The sequence below is a fragment of the Phyllostomus hastatus genome, unplaced genomic scaffold, assembly GCF_019186645.2.
Source record: "Phyllostomus hastatus isolate PE091 unplaced genomic scaffold, TTU_PhHast_1.1 phas_scaffold_585, whole genome shotgun sequence".
Lineage (NCBI taxonomy): Eukaryota > Metazoa > Chordata > Mammalia > Chiroptera > Phyllostomidae > Phyllostomus > Phyllostomus hastatus.
In genome coordinates this window covers 18,569,448-18,592,225 of record NW_025334037.1, presented here as the reverse complement: position 1 = coordinate 18,592,225, position 22,778 = coordinate 18,569,448, and the positions used below count along the sequence as shown (strand labels likewise).

At 39.8% G+C, this 22,778-nt stretch overlaps 1 protein-coding gene across 1 annotated transcript; it reads right to left on the bottom strand.

The window, feature by feature from the left end:
• Nucleotides 1–6,582: 6,582 nt before the first annotated feature.
• On the bottom strand, nucleotides 6,583–22,547 carry PRRG4 (proline rich and Gla domain 4). The gene is made up of 6 exons (XM_045825465.1): nucleotides 22,178–22,547; nucleotides 21,708–21,832; nucleotides 15,371–15,534; nucleotides 13,743–13,791; nucleotides 9,498–9,630; nucleotides 6,583–7,737 (listed from the first exon to the last, which is right to left on the bottom strand). Exons 1-6 carry the CDS (start codon nucleotides 22,471–22,473, stop codon nucleotides 7,518–7,520), a joined length of 987 nt encoding a protein of 328 aa, XP_045681421.1. The 5' UTR covers nucleotides 22,474–22,547; the 3' UTR covers nucleotides 6,583–7,517.
• Nucleotides 22,548–22,778: the final 231 nt, after the last annotated feature.

Below are 22,778 nucleotides of genomic sequence, written 5' to 3'. Positions count from 1 at the left end.
GTCCCAGTTTCCTTCCCATCACTATTGGTTCCCTGTACATTTTCCTTTATTTCACTTAGTGTAGCCTTCATTTTTTCATCTAATTTGCAACCAAATTCATCCAATTCTGTGAGCATCCTGATCACCAGTGCTTTGAAATGTGCATCTGATAGGTTGGCTATCTATTTGTCGCTTAGTTGTATTTTTTCTGGAGCTTTCATCTGTTCTTTCATTTGGACCATTTTTTTGTTTGTTTGTTTGTTTTAACGCGCCTGTTACATATTAGGGGCAGAGCCTTAGGTGTTCACCTGGGCGGGGCAACCCAGTCTCTGGGTTGTGACGCTATATATGGGGGTGGGGTCTGAGAGGGAACAATGACGCTTGCTCTGCTCTTTGCTGGATTTCAGTCACTTCCCCCACTTCCCCTACCAAACTGGGCCCTTCTCGTGCCGATTCCCAGGTAGGTGGGCTTGTGTACATTCTAGGAGCCTGTGGATCTCTCCAATGAACTCTCCTGTGAGGCTGGGAGTCTCTCCCAGCATGTCAACCCCCACAGGTGTTTTCTATTGGTGTTTTGAGGCTCTATTTCCCCGAGCTGGAATCCTGGATTGCTCGGTCTGTCTCGCTCCTCAGTTTCGCCTGGTTTATCAGCACATGAATGTGGGGCCCCCTGTCCACCAGCCGCCTAGTTTGCCAAGCCCCTCAACAATCCGCCGCCTCACTGGGTCTGCCAGCTGCCGCTTTGCCATGAGTCCTCGCCACCCGGCTGCCTGACTGCATCCCTCCTACCGGTCTAGATGAATATTTCTTCTTGAACTCTTTGGTTGTCAGACTTCCATACAGTTCAATTTTCTGTCAGCACTAGTTGTTTTTTTGTTTCTAAATTTTTGTTGTCCTTGTTTTGGTTGTGCGAGGAGGCACAGAGTGTCTACCTACGCCTCCATCTTGGCCGGAAGAAAACATACTGAGAACAGGTTCAATTTTTAGATGAAATGTAGCTATTCACCTGTTTTTAAAAGTTTGTTATCTGTGTTTCTTTCACTATTTTGTCACTGCAATACAAATCTAAGGTATATCTTTGAATCACTTGAAATTTTATGTATAGACTTTACTTAGTAAAATATTACATCAAAACTATTACTAAAACAGCCCTGGCTGGTGTGGTTCAGTGGATTGAGTGCTGGCCTGTGGACCAAAATGTTGCCACTTTGATTACCAGTCAGGGCACATGCCTGGGTCGTGGGCCAGGTCCCCAGCTGGGGGTGTGAGAGGCAACCAATCGCTGTTTCTCTCACACATCATGTTTCTCTACCTCTCTCCCCCCAAAAATAAATACATAAATAAATCTTTTAAAAAATTGTTACTAAAACAATTTTTTTCCTACTCTTCAGTAGCACATAAAGAAGCACTTTTAAAAATTTCAATTGGTCCTAAGAAAACATTTTGCTGTTCTGACCAGTGTGGCTCAGTTGGTCAGGCGTTGTCCCGTAAAGCAAAATGTCACCAGTTCAATTACCAGCCAGGGCGCATGTCTGGGTTGCAGGTGTGGTTCCTGCTTGAGGTGTGTTCTCAGTCGATGTTTCTCTCTCTCTTTTTCCCTCTCTCTAAAAATAAATAAATCTTTTTAAAAAATTTTGCCTTAGAAGTAATTTTTTAAAATAAACTTAACTTTTTAGAGCGGTTTTCGGTTCAGAACAGAACTGAGTGGAAAGTACAGGGTTCCCATGATACCCCTGTTTGCACGGGTGAACCCATTCCCTCCTTACCACATCCCCACCAGAGTGGTACATTTGTTACAATCAGTGAACCTGCATTGACACATCACTGTCACCGTAAGTCCACAGCTTTTACATTAGGGTTCACTCTTGGTGCTATATAGTCTGTGGGTTGGGACAAATGCATGACATGTATCCATCATTACAGTATCATACAGAGTAGTTTCACTACCCTAAAAATCCCTGCTCCACCTTTTCAGCCCTTCCCCCCACTCACAATCCCTGACAACCATTGATCTTTTTAGTGTCCCCATAGTTTTGCCTTTTCCAGAATGTCACATAGTTGGAATCAAACAGTACATAGCCTTTTCAGATTGGCTTCTTTCACTTAGTAATACACATTTTTTTCCATCATGTCTTTTCATGACTTGAGAGCTCATTTCTTTTTCTTCTCTTTTTTTAAGATTTTATTTATTTATTTTTAGAGAGTGGGAGGGAGAGAGACAGAGAGAAACATCAACGTGTGGTTGCTTCTTGCATGCCCCCAAATGGGGGACCTGGCCTGCAACCCAGGCATGTGCCCACTGGGCACCAAACCAGTAACCCTTGGTTCACAGGCCAGCACTCAATTCCCTGAGCCACACCAGCCAGGGTAAGAACTCATTTCTTTTTAGTATTGAATAACATTACATTATCTGAATGTACCACTTTTTTCAATTTGCTAATTGAAGGATATCTTGGTTGCTTCCAAGTTCTGGTGATTAGAAATGAAGCTGCTATGAACATCCATGTGCAGGTTTTTGTGTGGATGTAAAGTTTTCAACTCACTTGGCTAAATACCCAAGAAGATGATTGTTGGATAAATGGGAGGAGTATATTTAGGTTTTTTAAAAGATTTTATTTATTTATTTTTAGAGAGAAGGGAAGGGAGGGAGAGAGGGTGAGAAACATTGATCAGTTGCCTCCTGTATGTGCCCCAACTGGGGACTGAACCTGAAACCCAGGCATGTGCCCTGACCAGGAATCAAACTGGCAACCTTTTGCTTTGTGGGAACGCCCAACCAAGTCACGCTGGTCAGGGAGGGAAGAGTATATTTAGTGTTGTAAGAAATTGCCAGCCCTGGCTGGCGTAGCTCAGTGGATTGAACGTGGGCTGCGAACCAAAGTGTCGCAGGTTCGGTTCCCAGCCAGGGTACGTGCCTGGGTTGCAGGCTATAACCCCCAGCAACCGCACATTGATGTTTCTCTCTCTCTCTATCTCCCTCCCTTTCCACTCTAAAAATAAATAAATAAAATCTTAAAAAAAAAAAGGAAATTGCCAAATTGCCTTCCAAAGTGACAGTACCTTTTTGCATTTCAAACAGTAATAAATGAGAGCTTCTATTGCTGTATGTTCTTATCAACATTTAATATTGTCAGTGTTTCAGATTTTGGCAATTTGAATAGGTGTCTAACAACAGGTGTCTGTTGTTTTGATTTGCAATTCTCTAATGACATGATTTTGAATATTTTTTCATATGCTTACTTACCATCTGTACATCTTCTTCAGTGAAGTGTCTGTTCAGGTCTTTTGCCCATTTTTAATATTGGGTTAAAACTTATTGTTGAGTTTTAAGAGTTCTTTGAATAATTTGGGTAACAGTCCTTTATTAGATGCCTTTTGCAAATATTTTCTCCCAGTCACTAGCTTATTTTCTCTCTCCCTTGATTAAAGCAATTTTACATGCATAACTCAATTGGATCTAAAACATTTAAGGTAATCTAAATGTGTTAACACAAAGTAATATTTAATAGTAATCAGCCCTGGCTGGCGTAGCTCAGTGGATGGAGCATGGGCTGTGAACCAAAGTGTCACAGGTTCGATTCCCAGTCAGGGTACATGCCTGGGTTGCAGGCCATGACCCCCAGCAAGCGCACACTGATGTTTCTCTCTCTCTCTTTCTCCCTCCCTTCCCTCTCTAAAAATAAATAAATAAAATCTTAAAAAAAAAAAGCTACCTGGATCCTTACAGTGAAAATGTGTGTGTATGTGTGTGTTTAACAAATAAAATAATTTTTAAAAATAATAATAATCAGGGTTGATCTACATGTATGACACTTAATATTACTTAATGTGTTTCTCTTAAGCGATTCCTATAATTTAGTGTGCCATTACTCTATTATCTTCTGATTTTTAAATTATGCATAGACAGTGGTCACATAATTAAATTCAGTTTTAAGGAATAATATAAACTTTCCTCAAACAATAAATTAAATAGTAAAACTGTGTTAAAGAGAATAACACTCTCACAACTGCAACCAGATGGTTTAATAGAACGCTAGCCCCACTGGGTGAAAGATACACAGAGAAATACCCTGCTGTAAATGTTTTGAAAACATGCACTGTGTTTTTCATATGTAATTTATATACCTATATGGCACTATGTGAGGAAAAAGTATGTTTAATTGAAATGAGCAACAAATATTTACTTAGTATAAAGTTTATTCACATGTATAAAAAGTGTCTGTAATAGGAAATCCATTAAAACCAAAACATCATCAAGGCTGTAGGAAATATATGCATTTTAAAAAATGTTTTTTTTCAGAGTATGAAAATACTGATATGTTTGTACTGGACTGCCTTAAGCTCTTAACCTGTAAGGAAAACATTTTTAAACAACAAAAGAAGTTGGAGGAAACACACAATATAGAAAACTAAAGGCATCAATATGTCATACATGTTCCAAAATGCCGTATTGGTGATCTACAGAAAGATTCAGAAAAAAAATACAGAAATTCTAGACACCCTTTTAATAGTATAACACCTTAGGCAACATTTCAAATCAAACTAATAACTAATAAAATTTAGTTCACATTCAGTTAGAACAAAAACAATTGATCTTTTGAACAATGCTAACAAACCTTTTCTCATTAAAAACTCTCTTGTACCTATAGGAGAAATACATACACACATGAATTATCTGATAAATAGAAAAAAAACTATTAGAATTTTACAGGTCCCCAAAGACATAGAGGACACTTTTGTTCTAATTTTTAATTGTTCTGAGAGTTTTTACCCACTCTGTTTTTATGTAGAGGGAATATTATTAAAAGGTGTAAAGCTTTCACACAGTCAGATTTTGTGCTCTCTTTAATTTTTTTTCATTTTGAAAAGAGAATATTCTATGTAGAACTATCTATCTTACTGAAGGTATAACCTTATAAATGTGTATTTCTTTTTCTAGTCCAATTTTCTTTTTATACCTGTTTCATTCACTGCCTGTAATAGAGGGGGAAACTCATCTAATTAAACACAGAACTTTTTGTCAAAATAGATTTAATGGTTACCACTAATCAGATGCCTGGGGAAGAAGCACAAACAGAACAGACCAAACAAAAAACAAAATCCACCACCAAAAATATAACAGGAATAGAAAAGGGTGGATGAGACAGATATACATGTCAATAATTTTACATGGAGATATTTTCCTTTCAATCATTTATAAGCATTTGTTGATTATGATGCTATCACATTTTCTTTTTTATATTTAAAGTATTAGGGGGTTAACATTGAATGCTCTACAAATATCAGTTGTTTCACAATCTTAATGATGCATTCTAGGTTCATTCTAGGTGCATTCTAGGTGATGAATTCTAGGTTCATTCATTTAAGTTAGAGCAACTAAATGATGGCATGCGACATATCTAGGCTGCTCCTGGGGGAAAGAGGTTGTCACAGGTGCTGAAGCGAGCTTTGCAGTTAGGCTCTTGTGAATCAATGGGAATAAACAAGTTCATAGAATATTTCAAATTACGATTCAATAAGATATATCATATCTTATATTTCTAGTCATCCTAAGAAATATGTGTGACAATACATATATATATATAATATACATACCTATATACATTTATATATGACCAATGCTTATAAATTTTTCATACATTTAGAATTAAGTAACAATATTTCTGGATTTCATAATTTGAGATGGTCTAATCTATAGGTACAAGATGGGCCTAGAAAAGTGTGCTTGCTCACTTCTAAACCTAGCTCTCAACAGCATGTTAGAGTTTGGGCAAGTTATCCTTCTATAACTTAGTCTGATGTTAGAATGTGAGCAAAGTAAGTTTGCTTCTGACCTTTTAGAGAGGATTTAAGCAAGTGCAAAATGCAAGGTGCAACGTTACATGAGAAAGTGCTTATAAAGCCAAGGTATGACTAATAGTAAAATTTTATAGGTAATGTAAGTGTCTTCTAGATGATTTCTTGCAACAAGCAAACAAAGAAACACAAGAATCTAAAAGGATAATGTCATTGGCAGCATGTAATAGTTAGGATACTGCTTTTATCTGCCCTAAGATCACTCTGACTTAAAGGAGAGTTGGATACATATAGTACCATGACTTATACTTTCTAAACATTTAATTTGGAAGGAATTATCAAATGTATGTGGGTTTTAGTCTCACTTCTGTAAAAATTATAAAATAAAATACAATCTTACAAATGATCTTAAAAATAGAAAAATGCAATGCCTGGTAAAAACAAAGAACAGAATTTTCTATTCTATTTCTCAGAAGTATCTACCTCTCTCTCTCTCTCTCTCTCTCTCTCTCTCTCTCTCTCTCCCTCCCTCCCTCCCTCCCTTCCTCTTTCTCTCTTTCTTGATTCTGGATCTCATTATTAAATTTAATAGTTGTCTTTCTTCAGCTCCTGCACAGAGGAAATGAATTCACACATACATACACACCCACCCACATAAATTTGTACACACACACTCACTGCAGAGATTTATAGCTTATTCTCTGCTACATTCATAAAGAGAGACTAGTCACATCTATGATTAGAAGAGACAAAATAATAAGGTAAAATGTTTATCTGTGTTTTTTTTGTGTCCAGACATTAAGAGATATAAGGGATTGCTCATAACTTTAATCAATATTATTTTAAAAGCAGAAAAATAGATTATTTTTTCTAGGTTCTCAAGCTATTATATAGAAAATTCCATATGTTTTCAAGATAAATAATTATATGTGGATATAGTTACATATAGCTAATTTAATAATGAAATAGGTGTGTCTACTCATCAGTAATATGGATAACTTTATCAAGTCCTACTCACTCTTAGATTTGAGGCCTATTTATTAGTTAGTATAACCACTCTTGCAAATCCTTGCCATTGCAACTTCTGAAAATCTAACTCCCTAGCCAGTGTTTTTTTTAAAGAAAATTACTGATCCCACTCCTCATAAAGAAACATGACTGATAGCAAGAGTTAACAACTCTTAAACAGAGTTGTTTAAAACCTGCAAAATACAGTGAATGCTATGCAATAATTTAAAATATAAAACAAAGTTATTATATTAAGACCACAAGTTTATAGTGAAATGTCAAATTCTGTGAAGTATTTGCCACAAACCAGGAATTCTAATAAAGCGTGGGCCCAATGTTATGACTTGGGATAATCTAATAATTAGGAATTCTTACTTTTTTAATATTCAACACAAAAAAATCTACAACCTTTTATCTGCACAAAGGATACAGCTATTTCACCAGTTATAGCTGTGACATTCATAGTACAGATTTGGGGGGAACAATGAAAATAAACAAAAAAAGTGCTCCTAACTACAAGGATATGGAGTTCAATTTTCTTATCAAGCTGATCATGGACAAGTTCAGGTCCAAGATTATTGACAGGACTTCTGTGGTGTAGTGCTCGTGCTTATTCCTCCTTTACTTCTTGCAGTTTGTCATAAGGGGCTGAACGGACATGTCTGTATGGTTCAGAGAAAATGAACCATTCAAATAACATGAATCTCCTGGACCGCCAGGATGGCAAGGTGGGTTTAGTGAGATGGGAGCGACATAGACTTTTTAAATACCCTAAAGCCTTTTGCTGGTCCAGGATATGGTGGCGGTGGTGAAATGCTGTGTTTTCTGGTCAGTGCCATTGCCTGCTCATAAGAAGGTAATCCTGTGTCCTCCACTGCAGGTGGTGATGGAGACAAGGCAGCCTCCTCAGGTCTTCTGAAAATGATGGAGGGAGTCTGCCTGCCCCTTGAAGAGCTAAACAGAGAGACAGCAGTTAGGTCTAGAAAAGGCAGCACTGGTAGGTTAAGATGGCAATATTTAAATATTCAACTGATTGTTTTTATAAAAGTTGAACTCAATTTATTAATATAACAGTTTTCTGAGTTTCTAACAGCAGAAAGAGTCTTGATATAGTGGAAGGATCAAGAGCTTTGAAGTCAGACATGGATGTGAAACCAGATCCTGTCATTTCTTAGCTATGTGGCTAAAGGCAAGTTACCTAACTCAGTTTCCTTCTCTGTAAACTGGGGACAATAATAGCTACCTCTATAATAAGAACTCAAAAACATGCTACTTATGCTACTTCCCCTTTTCTCCCACTCCTGGATGAAAATTTTCTCGAAATATGGTTTGAAACCAAACCCAGGCTGTGTTGAAAGGCAGCACAACACCAACCCAGGAAACTGAAGCCACAGATAATCACATCAGCTGATGTCTGTCCCTTTCTCTGGTCTTCCTCCCCTGCCCCACTGCCTGGTGGGCAAATCCCTCCTAAAACGCACTTCCATCACATCACTCTTCTCTGCAAAAGTCTAACCAGCAGCCTTCTTTCCACTGACTTGAGTTCCAAATACTGTGCCTCCTTTTCTGGCCTCATCTTATTTTTTATAGCTCTCTGCCCTGGCCAAGGTAGCCTCTTTAACACTCCTCAGTAAGTGTAATAAATACTGTCCCATCTCTGTTTCCACTGGAATGGTTTCCTTTTTCAGATTGTCTTTTCCCTACTCCATTGATCTAAGCCCAAAAATTATTTTTAAAAGATTTTATTTATTTATTTTTAGAGAGAGGGGAAGAAAGGGAGAAAGACAGGGAGAGAAACATCTATATGTGGTTGCCTCTCATATGCCCCCAACTGGGACTCTGGCCCACAACCCAGGCATGTGCCCTAGACTCAGAATCAAACCTGCGACCCTTTGGGTTGCAAGCTGGCATTCAATCCATTGAACCATATCAGCCAGGCATAATTACTTTATTTTATTAATTCTTATTTAATTTGAAGTATCAGTAAAAATGAATGAATTTAAAAGCTACTTAATACTGTTTCTATTTGGATAGCCACATGGCTAGATCTGATTATGCTGTGACTCAGTAAACTATGGGACTTTTCCCCTCTGGAAATAATGTGGGGACACTGGTATCTGCCTCCTACCCAAGAAAGAAATATGGAGACCCTGGCCAAGTGTTCAGTTGGTTGGAGTGTCGCCCCGGTACAACAAGGTGAGGGGGGTTGATCTCTGGTCAGGGCACATATAAGAGACAACCAATAAATGCATAAGGAAGTGGAACAACAAATCGATGTTTCTCTCTCTCCCTTTTTCTCACAGTTTTTCATTTGCGTTAAATTAGGCAACAAAACAACTGCTGTATAATAGAGAAAACTGGAGACACATAGCAACTAAATGCAAAGTACTATCTTGATTGGATTCTAGAGCAGAAAGAGGGCAATAATGGAAAAATTGGGGAAATCTAAATAAGGTCTGGAGTTTAGTTTATAGTAAGGTACCAATGTCGGTTTGTTAGTTTTTCAAGTGTACTATGATAGCATAAGATGTTAACAATGAGGGAAGCTGGTAAAAGATATATGAGACCCCTTTGCAGCCTTTCTAAAGGTTGTACCTAAAATTATTCCAAAGTAAAAAGTTTATTTAAAAACAGGCGGCCATTTTTTAATCCATTTAAAAAATAACAGTAGAGAATGTATAATAGTGAATTAAATATTTTCACTTGGTACTTACCCTGGATGCCGTTGTCTGCTACACTTATTGATCAAAACATAGTAGCCAAGTATTCCAAAAATAACCAAAAATACTCCAGCAGCAATTAGTCCAGTAAGAAGGCCCATGACATCAATTTTCTCACTGTTACCACCTTAAGAAAAATCATTAAAATAACATAAATATAACAACTGAAAAGCACCACCTGTGATTTCAATAAATTTAACCCTGAGTTTAAACACAGTATTAAGCATTGAATAATTAATATTGATTTTATTTATTTATTTATTTATTTATTTATTATCCTCACCCAAGGAAATTTTTTTTCATTTATTTTTTTTCTCCTTCTTTATTTTAAAGACAGAGAGAGGAAGGGGGAGTGGAAGGGAGAGAGACACATTGATGTGAGATAGAAGCATCGACTAGCTGTTTCCATACACACCCAGACCAGAGATCCAGCTAGACCCAGAATCTTACATGTGCAGACTGAGGGTTGCACACAGTGGACTGGGGATCGAACCTGCAACTTAGGCATGTGCCCTGACTGCAAACTGAACCAGCAACCTTTCAGCTGTGGGACAATGTGCCAACCAACTCAGCCATACAGATGAGGGCTTCTTTTCTTTTCTTTTTTATTTATTTATTTTAAAGATTTTATTTGTTTATTTTTAGAGAGAAGGGAAGGGAGGAAGAGGAGAGAAACATGAATGTGTGATTGCCTCTCATGCGCCCCCTACTGGGGATCTGGTTTGCAACCCAGGCATGTGCCCTGACTGGGAATTCAACCTGCAACCCTTTGTTTGGCAGGCTGGCACTCAATCCACTGAGCCACACCAGCCAGGGCTTTATTTCATTTTTTAAGTGTATTTATTTATTCCAGAGACAGACAGACAGAGAAACACTGATCAGCTGCTTCCAGCGCACGCCCCAACCAGGGACCAAACCCATAACCCAGGCATGTGCCCTGACCAGAATAGCACCAGCAACCCCTTGGTGCACAGGATAAAGCTCCAACCAACCGAGCCATGTCAGCTGGGCTTATTATTGATTAATTAAAAAGTCTTTATGCTAGACATATGATCTAAAGAATTTTTAAAGGACACTTCCTAAAACCCCTAGGTATGGTTTCACTTTTTTTAAATAGGTCATATTAAATGGAGACTATTCAAGACTAAGTAGAGAGCTCCTGCCAAGATGGAGGCATTGGTAGAAACCGTTCGCTTCCTCACACAACCAAAAGGAGGATAACAACCAATTTGAAATCAATAAACAACCAGAAGTGCCAGAAAATCAAACATCATGGAACTCCAACAACCAAGGAATTAAAGAAACAGTCAACTGGAACAACCAGACTGGTAAGATGGGCAGATGGCCAGAACCTGGGGCAAGTCTGTGGACAGTGAGGGCAAGGTGGCTGATCTTGTGGGTGGGGCTGGCTTCAGTGAGGAGGCAACTGTGTGGGTGGGGATGACTGAACAGGAAACTGAAACTCAGAAACTGTAGTCCACAGTCAGCTCTGACTGTGGACTATAGCGGGGGTTGCCACGGCAGGAAAATCTCCCCAGTCTCACATGAGGGTTGGTGGGAAAGTGGGGCTAGAGCCCAGTAGGCGAGTCGCACAGTTCCCTCTCTGGCCCCTCCCCCATAGGCAGCACTGCAGAGCAGCAAGGAGGGTTGCCCTGCACTGGTGAATACCTAAGGCCCCACCCCCTTATACCTTAATAGGTGCCCCGAGACAAAGAAATAGGGCCCAAATGAAAGAACAGAGCAAAACTTCATTAAGAGAGCTAAGCGATGAGGAGATAGCCAACTTATCCGATGGAAAATTTAAAGCCCTGGTAATCAAAATGCTCACAGAAATGGTTGAGTAAGGTTGCAAAATAGAGGAAAAAGTGAAGGCTGTGAAAAGTGAAATAAAGGAAAATGTACAGGGAGCCAACAGTGAAGGGGAGGAAACCGGGACTCAAATCAATGGTTTGGACCAGAAGGAATAAATATTCAACCAGAACAAAGAAACAAGAATTCAAAAAAATAAGAAGAGGCTTAGGAACCTCTGGGACAACTTTAAATGTTCCAACATTCAAATCACAGGGGTGCCAGAAGGAGAAGAGGAAGAGCAAGAAATTGAAAACTTATTTGAAAACATAATGAAGGAGGGCTTCCCCAAACTCATGAAGGGAATAGACTTCCAGGAAGTCCAGGAAGCTCAGAGAGTCCCAGAGATGTTAGACCCAAGGAAGCACACACTGAGGCACATCATCATTACATTACCCAAATTAAAGATAAGGAGGGAATCTCAAAAGCAGCAAGAGAAATGGAGACAGTTACCTACAAAGGAGTGCCCATTCCACTATCAGCTTATTTCTCAAAGAAATCTTGCAGGCAAGAAGGGGCTGGAAAGAAGTATTTGAAGTCATGACTGGTACAACCACTATGGAAAACAGAAAACTAAACTGAGAACTTCCTCAGAAAACTAAAAATGGATCTGCCTTTTGACCCAGCAATTCCACTGCTGGGATTATATCCTAAGGACCCTGAAACACCAATCCAAAAGAACCTATGCACCCCAATGTTCATAGCAGCACAATTTACAATAGCTAAGTGCTGGAAGCAACCTAGGTGCCCATCAGTAAATGAATGGATCAAAAAACTATGGTACATTTACACAATGGAATTCTATGCAGCAGAAAGAAAGAAGGAGCTCCTACCCTTTGCAACAGCACGGATGGAGCTGGAAAGCATTATGCTAAGCGAAACAAGCCAGGCAGTGAAAGACAAATACCACATGATATCACCTTTAACAGGAACCTAAACAACAAAACAAACAAACAAGCAAAATATAGCCAAAGACACTGAAATAGAGAACAGGCTGACAGTGACCAGAGGGGAGAGGAGAGGGAATTTCAGGGGAGAATGGGAAGGGTTTGCAGGAACAAATATAAAAGACACATGGACAAAAATTAGGGGGGCGGAAATGGGAGGGAGGTGGGGAGGGATGGGTGGGTGAGCTGGGATGGGAGTAAAGCACAGAAAACTGTACTTGAACAATGATTAAAAAAAAATAAAAGAAGTATTTGAAGTCTTGAAAGGTAAGGACCTACACCCAAAATGACTCATTCCAGCAAAGCTATCATTTAGAATGGAAGGGCAGATCAAGTGCTTCCCAGATAAGGTTAAGGTAAAAGAGTTCATCATCACCAAGCCCTTATTATATGAAATGTTAAAGGGAATTATCTAAGAAATTGAAGAAGACCAAAAACTATGAACAGTAAAATGACAACAAACTCACAAGTATCAACAAATGAACCTATAAAAAAGAAAAACAATGAAAACAAAAACTCAGCAAACAACTAGAACAGGAACAGAATCAGAGAAATGGACATCACATGGAAGGTTTTCAGTGTGGAGGGGAAGGGGAGGAATGGGGGGGAAAGGTATAGAGAAGAAGAAGCATAATTGGTAGGCATAAAATAGACAGGAGAGATAAAAAATGGTATGGAAAACAGAGAACTCCTAGAACTTATATGTACAACCCGTGGACATGAACTAAGTTGGGGGATGCTGGTGGGTTGGGAGGTGCAGTGTGGAAGGGGATAAAGGGGGAAAAGTTGGGAAAACTGTAATAGCATAATCAATAAAATATACTTTTAAAAAAGACTAAGTAGAATAAACACAAACTTTGTTCCACGAGGTAACACTTTGATATTAACTACTAAGACAAATGTATTGAGCTACTCTAGTGGATATATGAAATCCTCTCCCTGTAAGCTGGGACCCTACCTAAATGGAATGAAAGAATAGCAAAAAACTCACCTAAAAGTCAGCTAGAGGTGATCAATATAGGTAAAAGACAGGATCAAGCTTCTCTAGAAGTTACTTCATTCTAGCTAACAATCTTAACTTACCCAGTAGCATACATATTCCATTAACTTGTAATGGTAAGCAAAGATAAAAAATTAAAGTAGCTTACTACTTGAAACCAACAGAGCACTACTTTTATTCTGCTCAAGTCTTGACTTAGCTGAGCTGTTTAAAGCATTTTTAAGCCTATTATTGCATTCCTTCAGTATCTCGCCAAACTTGATTTTCAGTGTACAAATACATGAATGTGACCTTCTCCATCTTAGATAGCCCAGGGTGTAATTGAGCAATCTTCCTTGGATTTACAAGTATGTTGAGCAACAAACAAACTCAAACAATGAAACCGAAATGTATTATAAAAGAGAGGGTGTGGGAAAAACATTATTTAATCAATTCTCATCTTACCTGATTTTACAGTTGGTTGTTTAATCAAATATTCCTGCCAAAATGCCATCTAAGAGAAAAGTAAATTTTTCAAGTTTATTTAATTTATTATTTCATTTGCTCCCAATGACCTAAACTAGAGGTGGTAAATTTTTGCATGTGCCATAGGTAGGCTACCACTTATTCAAGTTAAAGGGTATGACTCACTCTAATTAAAGCACTACCATGCACCACTATTTCTTCCAACTCTGGAATCGGTCGGGGTTGGAAGACCAATTCCAGTGTATCCTCTCTACCACTGTGCCCTGCTATTCTCCCCTCCCCTGCCCAGAGCTCCCACTCAGGCCTCGGGGAACTACTGCATTGGAGAGTCTGTGAAAGTACCAAAGATGGAAGCTGAGGCAGGACACTCATTTTTGAAAAGGAGTCTGAATTTTTCTATGCTAGGTGGGCCCTCAGTTTGCTAGCTTTTATTGAAAGGCATTTATGGATTTGGCTGTTCAGTATTACTTGAGAATGGAAGCGGATTTTAAGGAGCCATGATACAATTATAAAATGGGTTTGTGAAAAACAGAATGAATCTCAACAGGCACTATTACAAAATTTTAGACTTTGTTTTCCTTCTCTAATACAGGTGGCAGATACTAGCATGGAGCCTGGGCACCTTTTAGGGGAAAAAAAAAGAATAAGAACTAAGTTCTGTGAATACCTGCATTTAAAGGCTACCTAGAGAGTTCTTATTGACCAAAGAGTAAAATAAAATGGAACTTTTGAGGAAGGGAAAAAGGAGCTGGGGTTATTTAATCTACCAAAGTAAAGAATTTGGGTCACTTAACATTCTTCAAGAATATGCTAGATTATAACAAGGACAGTGCTATCTCTGTTTTGTCCTTTTCAAGATTAACAGACAGCATTTAATTATATTTTAAGGGAGAATTTCTAAAAGTTTCTTCCTTAAGTTACAGACATACCAAACAATACACTTCTGAGTGCAGGGACTACATATTTTGTATTTCCAGTCTGCAGCAGAGAACTTGGCACACAGTAGATTGTCAATACTTGAAATACAAGTACAGTAATGAAACAGGATAGGTCACTGACAGAAAAAATTGCTCTGAGGTTTTTTTTTTTATTTTATTTATTTATTTTTAGAGAGAGAGAGAGAGAGAGAGAGAGAGAAACATCGATGTGCGGTTGCTGGGGGTTATGGCCTGCAACCCAGGAATGTACCCTGGCTGGGAATCGAACCTGGGACACTTTGGTTCCCAGCCCGTGCTCAATCCACTGAGCTACGCCAGCCAGGGAAAATTGCTCTGAGTTTTAATGATTAAAGTCTGTGTCAGAGAACTAACTCAAATTATATCCTGAAGTTTAATTAACTCTGCTTCATAATTTTTTTTAATATAATAAACATTAAACACAAAATTACAGCACAAATGATAATCTGCTAATTATTATAAGCCTAGTTAATTAAGTATAAAGCCAAGTTTAAATCTAAAGCTAATCAGCATTTTAAGGAAGTAGAAAAAGATAACACGTATAGAATACTGATTTCATTTAAAGCATAAAAGCTCTAATAAATGAAAGTGCCATTTTCTTAAGAACTATTTAATAAATTTTCAGACAATTAACATCATCAACCAAATTACCGTTTTATCTTCATCCACAAAAATCTCTTTGGCTTCCTCAAAATTACAAAGTTCTTCATAGCACTCTCTTTCTAGGTCGCCGGAAGTGAAGAGTTCCAAATCAAATCTATTATATAGCAGGTGTCTATGTATGAAAGAGTTTGCTTCTTCTTTTGATGTAAAGACTAATAAAGAATAGAAACATTTTAAACACTAATAAGAATAAGGAAGACAATTCCTGTTTAAATGGTAGCAAGAGTAAATAGTTCCCTTGACGTGGTTAAATTACACCAAACTTTCTTGTATGGTTTTCAAATCTGATAAAAAGACATATCAGTACAAATAATTTCTGCTAAATAGGAAATACAAATATTAGCATAACTCCAGAAAATTCTGGACTTGATTATGTCCAAAATTATGAGCATAAGTAAAAATTATTTAAACATTATTTTTCCCTCCAGAAAATTATATTTTCAGTAAATGACAGGTCAGACTGTTCTATTCCTAGAGGGTTGGCTTTCTTAATTCTGGATGGAGAGAAATTAGTCTGGTGCAATGGACAGTACTGGAACAAGTGTTAGAAGACAGAAAATTCTTGTTTTTAACTTGGCTCAAACTATCAGCTGTGTATCCTGGGATAAGTCACTCATATCTCTGGGTTTTCATTTCCTCACTTATAAAATTAGGACATGCACTAAATAATCACTAAGATCCATTTATGTTTTAAAATGATAGATTAATACATTTTTTAAAATTATGAAATTTTTGACTGACATTGGTCAATATATCAAGTTTATACTAAAACTTATAAAATTTTAATTTTCTAAGTTAATAAAATTATACATTAATTATAAAATTAATTAAAAGATATGAAGACCCCTCCCAAAGGAGTAGCTCCTCCCACCTGTCCCTCAAATATGTATCTACCCTGTTTTGCAAGACCCCCTCTATATTTTCTGGGAAAGTAAATGGTGAACATGATAGAGTTACACAGAGGTTAACACAAAACAAGGATATCCCACCATAGCAGCAATTCCAAAGCCCACAAACTTGAAACTTCTTCTGGTATCATATAAGCAAAGCTTAAGTGATCTTGCAACATACAGACACAGTACTGAGAATGGAATTCAGAAACTCACTGAGAGTTGAAAAGTGTTGGTGTTGCTCACTGCTAACTGAGTGAAGAGAGAGTGCATTAAAGTGGGCAACTGAAAAACAAGACGGAAGGCATGGGCTGGAAGATGAGAAACTGATCTGCGAGTGACCCCAGGAAGGCCATTTACTCTTAGCGCCTTGAAGACAATCACATCTTCCTCACCTTTCAATTGATCACCTTTCCAAAAAGGTCTGAATATTAGCTGTTTTGTCTGATACAGTAGCCGTGAGCCTCAGTAGCCACAGAGGTTACTAAGCACTTAAAATGTGGCTATGTCTGAATTGAGATGTGCTGGGATTGTAAAATATGCGCAGGATTTCAAAACCAGTTGAAAAAGACTGTGAAATATCTTAGTGTTTTATACTGCTTATATTTGGAGATGATATTTTGAATATAGTAGGTTAAATTAAAAACATTACTAAATTTAATTTCACCTATTTCTTTTTCCATTTTTTAATGTGGCTATTGGAAAATTATAAATTATTTCTGTTTCACATATTTTTATTGGCCAGTACTAGTCTAACGTATTCTTTTTAATGTTACAAATAACATACACAGACTATCTGAGCCAAGGGAAAGCTAAAATGTTGATAGTTGTTTTAAGAAATATTCCCAAAGGCAGACCTGTGTGATGAAATTTCTGTTCTTTCTTCTTCCTTATCTGCCTTTAAAAATATTTATTTATTTTTAGAGAGAGGGGAAGGGAGGGAGAAAGAAATGGAGAGAGACATGGATAGGTTGCCTATCTTATATGCCCGACTAGGGGCAGAACCGCAACCCCAGCATGTGACCTGACCAGGAATCCATCCAGTGACATTTCGCTTTGCGAGCTACCCAACCAACGGAGCCACCCTGGTCAGGGCTCCCTGGTCTTCCTGAGGATTTTATGTTTTCACCAAATGGCAAAAGAATGAACATTTTCCCAAGTCTCTGTCATCTCTCATTGGGATTCTTGCAATGGCCCTCGGAGGGGTCTCCTTGTTACCCACGCTCTACAATTGTTAATTAAAAACAGAATTTAATTGCTTAATTAAAAACTGTTAAAACACACTGTCTTCCAACATGCCTGGTTCTCTCCTGACTTTATACTTGCCGTTACCTCTGAATGAAACTTTCTTCTTTCAGTTTGTTCACTTACCTCCTTCAGGATTTTTTTTTTAAATTTTATTTTAATCATTGTTCAAGTACAGTTTTCTCTCACTTACTTCCATACCAGCCCACCCACCCAACCCTCTCCTCTTCCCCCCCATTACCTCCCACCCCTAGTTTTTGTCCATGTGTCCTCCAAATTTGTTCCTGTAAACCCTACCCATTCCCCCCCTGAAATTCCCTCTTCTCTCCCCTCTGGTCACTGTCAGTCTGTCCCCTATTTCAGTGTCTTTGGTTATATTTTGCTTGTTTCTTTGTTTTGTTGTTTAGGTTCCTGTTAAAGGTGAGATCATGTGGTATTTGTCTTTCACTGCCTGGCTTGTTTTGCTTAGCATAATGCTTCCAGCTCCATCCATGCTGTTGCAAAGGGTAGGAGCTCCTTCTTTCTTTCTGCTGCATAGAATTCCATTGTGTAAATGTACCATAGTTTTTTGATCCATACATTTACTGATGGGCATCTAGGTTGCAAAGGTTCTTTTGTATTGGTGTTTCAGTGTTCTTAGGATATAGTCCCAGCAATGGAATTGCAGAGTCAAAAGGCAGATTCATTTTTAGTTTTCTGAGGAAGTTCCATACTGCTTTCCATAGTGGTTGTACCAGTCTGCAGTCCCACCAACAGTGCACTAGGGACCCCTTTTCTCCGCAACCTCTCCAACACTTGTTGTTTGTTGCTTTGTTTATGATGGCCATTCTGACTGGTGTGAAGTGGTATCTCATTGTGGTTTTAATTTGCATCTCTCTGATAGTTAGCGATATTGAACATCGTTTCATGTGTCTTTGGATTTTCTGTATGTCCTCCTTGGAGAAGTGTCTGTTCAAGTCCTTTGCCCATTTTTTAATTGGGTTACTTGTCTTCTTAGAGTGGAGTCGTGTAAGTTCTTTATATATTTTGGAGATTAAACCCTTGTCTGAGGTATCATTGGCAAATATGTTTTCCCATACAGTTGGTTCTCTTTTTATTTTGATACTGTTTTCTTTAGCTGTGCAAAAGGGGATTTTTTAAAAAAGATTTTATTTATTCATTTTAGAGAGAAGGGAAAAGAAGGAGAGAAATATCAATGTGTGGTTGCCTCTCCTGCACCCTGTACTGGGCACCTGGCCGGCAACCCAGGCATGTGCCCCAACTGGGAATCGAACTGGTGACCCTTTGGTTCACAGCCCGCACTCAATCCACTGAGCCACACCAGCCAGGACCTCCTTCAGGATTTTGTTCAATGTCCCCTTGAACCCCACCCCCACCTACCCATCTCTGGTACCCCCACCCCCTATTATATTCTGTTTTTCTTCCATAGCACTTATGACTGCCTAGTGTTCTATTATTTAACTTATTTGTTACCATTCTGTTCCCCTCCCTTGAAGGAAAGTTTCATTAAAGCAGGGATGCTGGTGCCTGCACATACAAGAGGTGTTAAAAAAAGTGCTTACTACATGAATGAATGAAGTCAACTTTCCTATTGTGGAAAGAATTCTTGGACCAAAATTCTATCAGTTGAAGCAATTCATAGGTATAGTCTGGTATTACTTGACTTGGTATAGGTTTAAAGTACTAAACCAGTGATGCAGTTATTTATCACCTACCTAGCTATACTTACTATGTGAAATCTAATTTAGAAAGGAAAGCTAGCAATCTGTTTCTGTATTGCTACTTCTGAAATTTGCCCAAAGTTTTACATTTTATTGGCTAAAAAGCAGTGCCATACTCCTGTCGGCCTTCTGTTCGAGTAGGTTATCTGAGTTATAAAAATACCCCATCCTCCAAATGGCACTCAGTAAAGCTGCTTTCAACTTGAAAGGCATACAAAAGAGAGAGGCATAAATATCTGTATTGTTCCTGAAGTGATATTAATGTCAGTAAACAACCTCACCCCATTAAACATGCCTTCCAGAGGCTGTTGTTTTGCCACTTCCTTGACTGTGAAAGTTCCGGTTTGGTCAGTGGTTGACCTTGGACCTTCAGTGCCTTACCAAACCTTTCCCTGCCTCCCTTCCAGTCCCAGGAGAAACACTGTCCTTTGTTATTTGGATTCTAAGTAACCCTGAAAATGCTTAGCACTGAAAGAACCAAACTTTTTGCCTATGGAGCATCCTGAACTTCCACTAAAGACCCTATTTTCCCTCTGGTCTTTGCACTTTTGATTCCGCCCCCCAGATTCTCTACTCTTCTCCGTTTCTCCCGTCTTCGACCATTCTGAGAGGCTCTCTGTGCATTCCACTGTTTCAGACCCGCCAACCCAAATATTTCATTCTCTTCCTCTCTCCTGTTTCCCCATGTTGTCTAAATAAATCCCTTTTAAGTCACTGGCCTTTATCAGAATTTTGCTGGAGGTCTCTTATTTTCTTTTTCAAGATTTTATTTATTTTTAGACAGAGGGGAAGGGAGGGAGAAAGAAAGAGGGAGAGAAATATCAATGTGTGGTTCCCTCTCACGTGGCCCTCAATGGGGACCTGGCCTGCAACCAAGCCATGTGCCCTGACTGGGAATCGAACCAGTGGTCCTTTGTTCCACAGCCCGCACTCAATCCACTGAGCTACCCCAGCCAGGGCTGAGGTCTCTTATTTTCTTAGTTACTTTTCGTATTCCCATTTACTGTGTCTTGTTTGCAGACAGAGAGCCTTGGCTTCTGTGCCACACAACTCTCCTAAGACAGAGTTACTACCACTCACTGTTTCCTCTGCTCTCTGGGTCTCTGTTCCTACCTCTGTTTCAGAGTTTACGGAGATTTTCTGTTTACACCCTGCCTCCCTGATCAGGGCAAGGGTAACAGTCTTTCATTTCTACATTTCCTGTACCTGGCACAGAGTATGTATATAAATAAAGTGGTTACTAACTAAACAAGTCAGATTTTTAAATACAGAGAATTCCTCTTTTACATTTCCCACAGATGTCATCCCCAGCCTTTTGCACTCAAGTATGATCTCTAAATTCCTTCCAGAGTTTGTGATGTTCCTGAGTGTCTTTTTGTCTGTATGGTGTGGATGAAGACATTCACAAGTATTCTGGGGATCAGTGTCTGGTCCCAGTGAGAATGGGCCATCAACCTTATGTATGAGCGGACTTACATATATGGTACAACTTGAGAGGTTCCAGGAAGGATCTCCTTCTGAAATCTGTCCTTTTCTCACCAGCTAGCTTGTCCAATTGCCTAGAGTTCTGCCATCAGGGTTTGATTACTTTGGATTAAGGTAATTGCCTTATCTTAAAATACACAGACACTCCTAGAAGGTTTAACACACTAAGCTGTATTAATCATTAATAAGTCATCCAGGAGTATTAGTGTAACAGATCTTTCCCAGCTGAAAAGGAGCTGAGAGTAGAATCTGATGGGAAGGGAGAAGCGACAGGAATGAGCGGGGAAGTAGGTTCGAAGTCCTAGTAACTGGGTAGGAAGCCCAATGACAGGGCAGCAAGAAGGATGCTGAGACAAAGCCCTTTTCTTTTCTTTGTTTTCTATGTTAGGCTCTGAAAAGATGGGCAGGGATCAGTTTGTTTATGACCTGGACCCCACAAGGTGTGAAATTCTAGGTTAGCAAGCCCCAAACTTAATTTTACAACCATTTAACTGTATCCAGAGATTTGCAAATGAAGAAGGGCCTCAGAGATCATTCACTCCTCACTCCCATTGTTTTACAGATGAAGAAATCCAAGCAGAAAGGCCTCAAGTTACTCGCCCAGGGTCTCAACAAGTCCAGACTAGATCTTGGCTTCTCTCTCCCTCTTTCCAGGAAGAACAAGTAATTATGCTAATTATAATTACCACATAGCAACATCTTTTAAAAAAAAGGCACTCACTGATTTTAGAAGCTGAAATAGGTTCGCCATTCAAGTTAACCACAAACCAAGTCTTAAATACGTATATTTAGTCAAAAGTAACTCAGATGTAAATTTGTGTAAATTGCACTTAACCAATAAACCACAAATTACAGTAAATATTTTAATGCTTCTATTACTGACGAGGGCATGTAAGTTCAAACATCATGCTTCGTAGTATGAGATCTGTAATACGCGGCTTGGGGTTCCAGGAGGGTTTCCTGGGAAAGGGAAGCGGTGCTTACCTTGTTCCCCCAGGCGCGTGGACGCCTCTGGACTTCTTGTGCAATGAGGGAACGCCAAGGTAGCTATGGGCAGTAGGCTAAGTAGAATCATAAGTGCAAACATAGTCCAGCAACGATCAAACAAACTAAAACAAAACAAAAAACAAAACAGAGAAACTCGTCAAAAAAGACCCTGGCTCAGTACTTTGAGTTTCTGTAGGAACTGAGTCACGGACCTGTGGTGCTCAAAGCCACCGGACTACTGTGCCCCGCTCGCGGTTTCGGTCACCCGGGTCGATCCACGCCCTGAAAGCGGCCCCAAGCGTGCCTGGGGACAAATGCCGCGCCCCAGGACTCTGCCGATGGCTGAGCTGGCTGGCACCCATCGCCGCGGGCGACCCTCTGCCTCGCGTTCGAATCGGACCGATTTGGGGAGGTGGCCCCCCCAGAGTAACCCATTCCCCACCGGGGCCAAGCCACCCGGTCCTCACCTGCAGGTCCCGGCACATGTTCCCGCAGCTCCCTGGCCGGAGCCTCGTCGTAGGGTAGTGCCTGTGGTCGCCAGAACCTCCACCTTGACGCCGCCCAAATATCGGAGATGCTCCGGACCTCGCTCTCGACGGGGCTGGAGGGCAGTTCCCGCGCTCGGGCCAAGGAAGCGCCTGGGGTTCGCAGAGGGGCGCCCTGGCAGACCGTGGGACGAGCGCGACCTGACTTCCAGCCTGGATCGCGCGAGGCCGCAGAGCCGGTAGTGGGAAAGGGAGGCACCGGCTACCTGGGGAAGCATCTGCCAGCGCTCCTCCTCCCGGGGCCGCCTACCTGCTGCGGGCGCTGGCAGGCACCTCCTGGGAGCGCCACTTCGCTTTCGCAGTGGAATCTTCTGTCCTGAGCCCTGAGCGAGCCTGGCCTTCAGCCTCCAGATCTGGCCCCGCCTTGGCGCGTGGGTGGCTGATTTGATCTCGGTTGTAGACCGGGCTTTTTCTGCGAATTCAGGGAGGCATTTTCAGTTCTCGGCCCTCGGACGACGGCTCTTGGAGTGCCCTGGGCTTTTCATTTTGGGTTCTGCTAGGCTTGGGATCCTTGGTTACCTTG

Coding starts and splice junctions, on each gene's coding strand:
- PRRG4 (XM_045825465.1), bottom strand. CDS start 22,473: ATGCTTCCCCAGGTAGCCGGTGCCTCCCTTTCCCACTACCGGCTCTGC. Junction 21,833..22,177: donor ACATGTGCCGGGACCTGCAG/GTGAGGACCGGG, acceptor GTTTTGTTTTAG/TTTGTTTGATCGTTGCTGGA. Junction 13,792..15,370: donor TTGTGGATGAAGATAAAACG/GTAATTTGGTTG, acceptor CTTTTCTCTTAG/ATGGCATTTTGGCAGGAATA.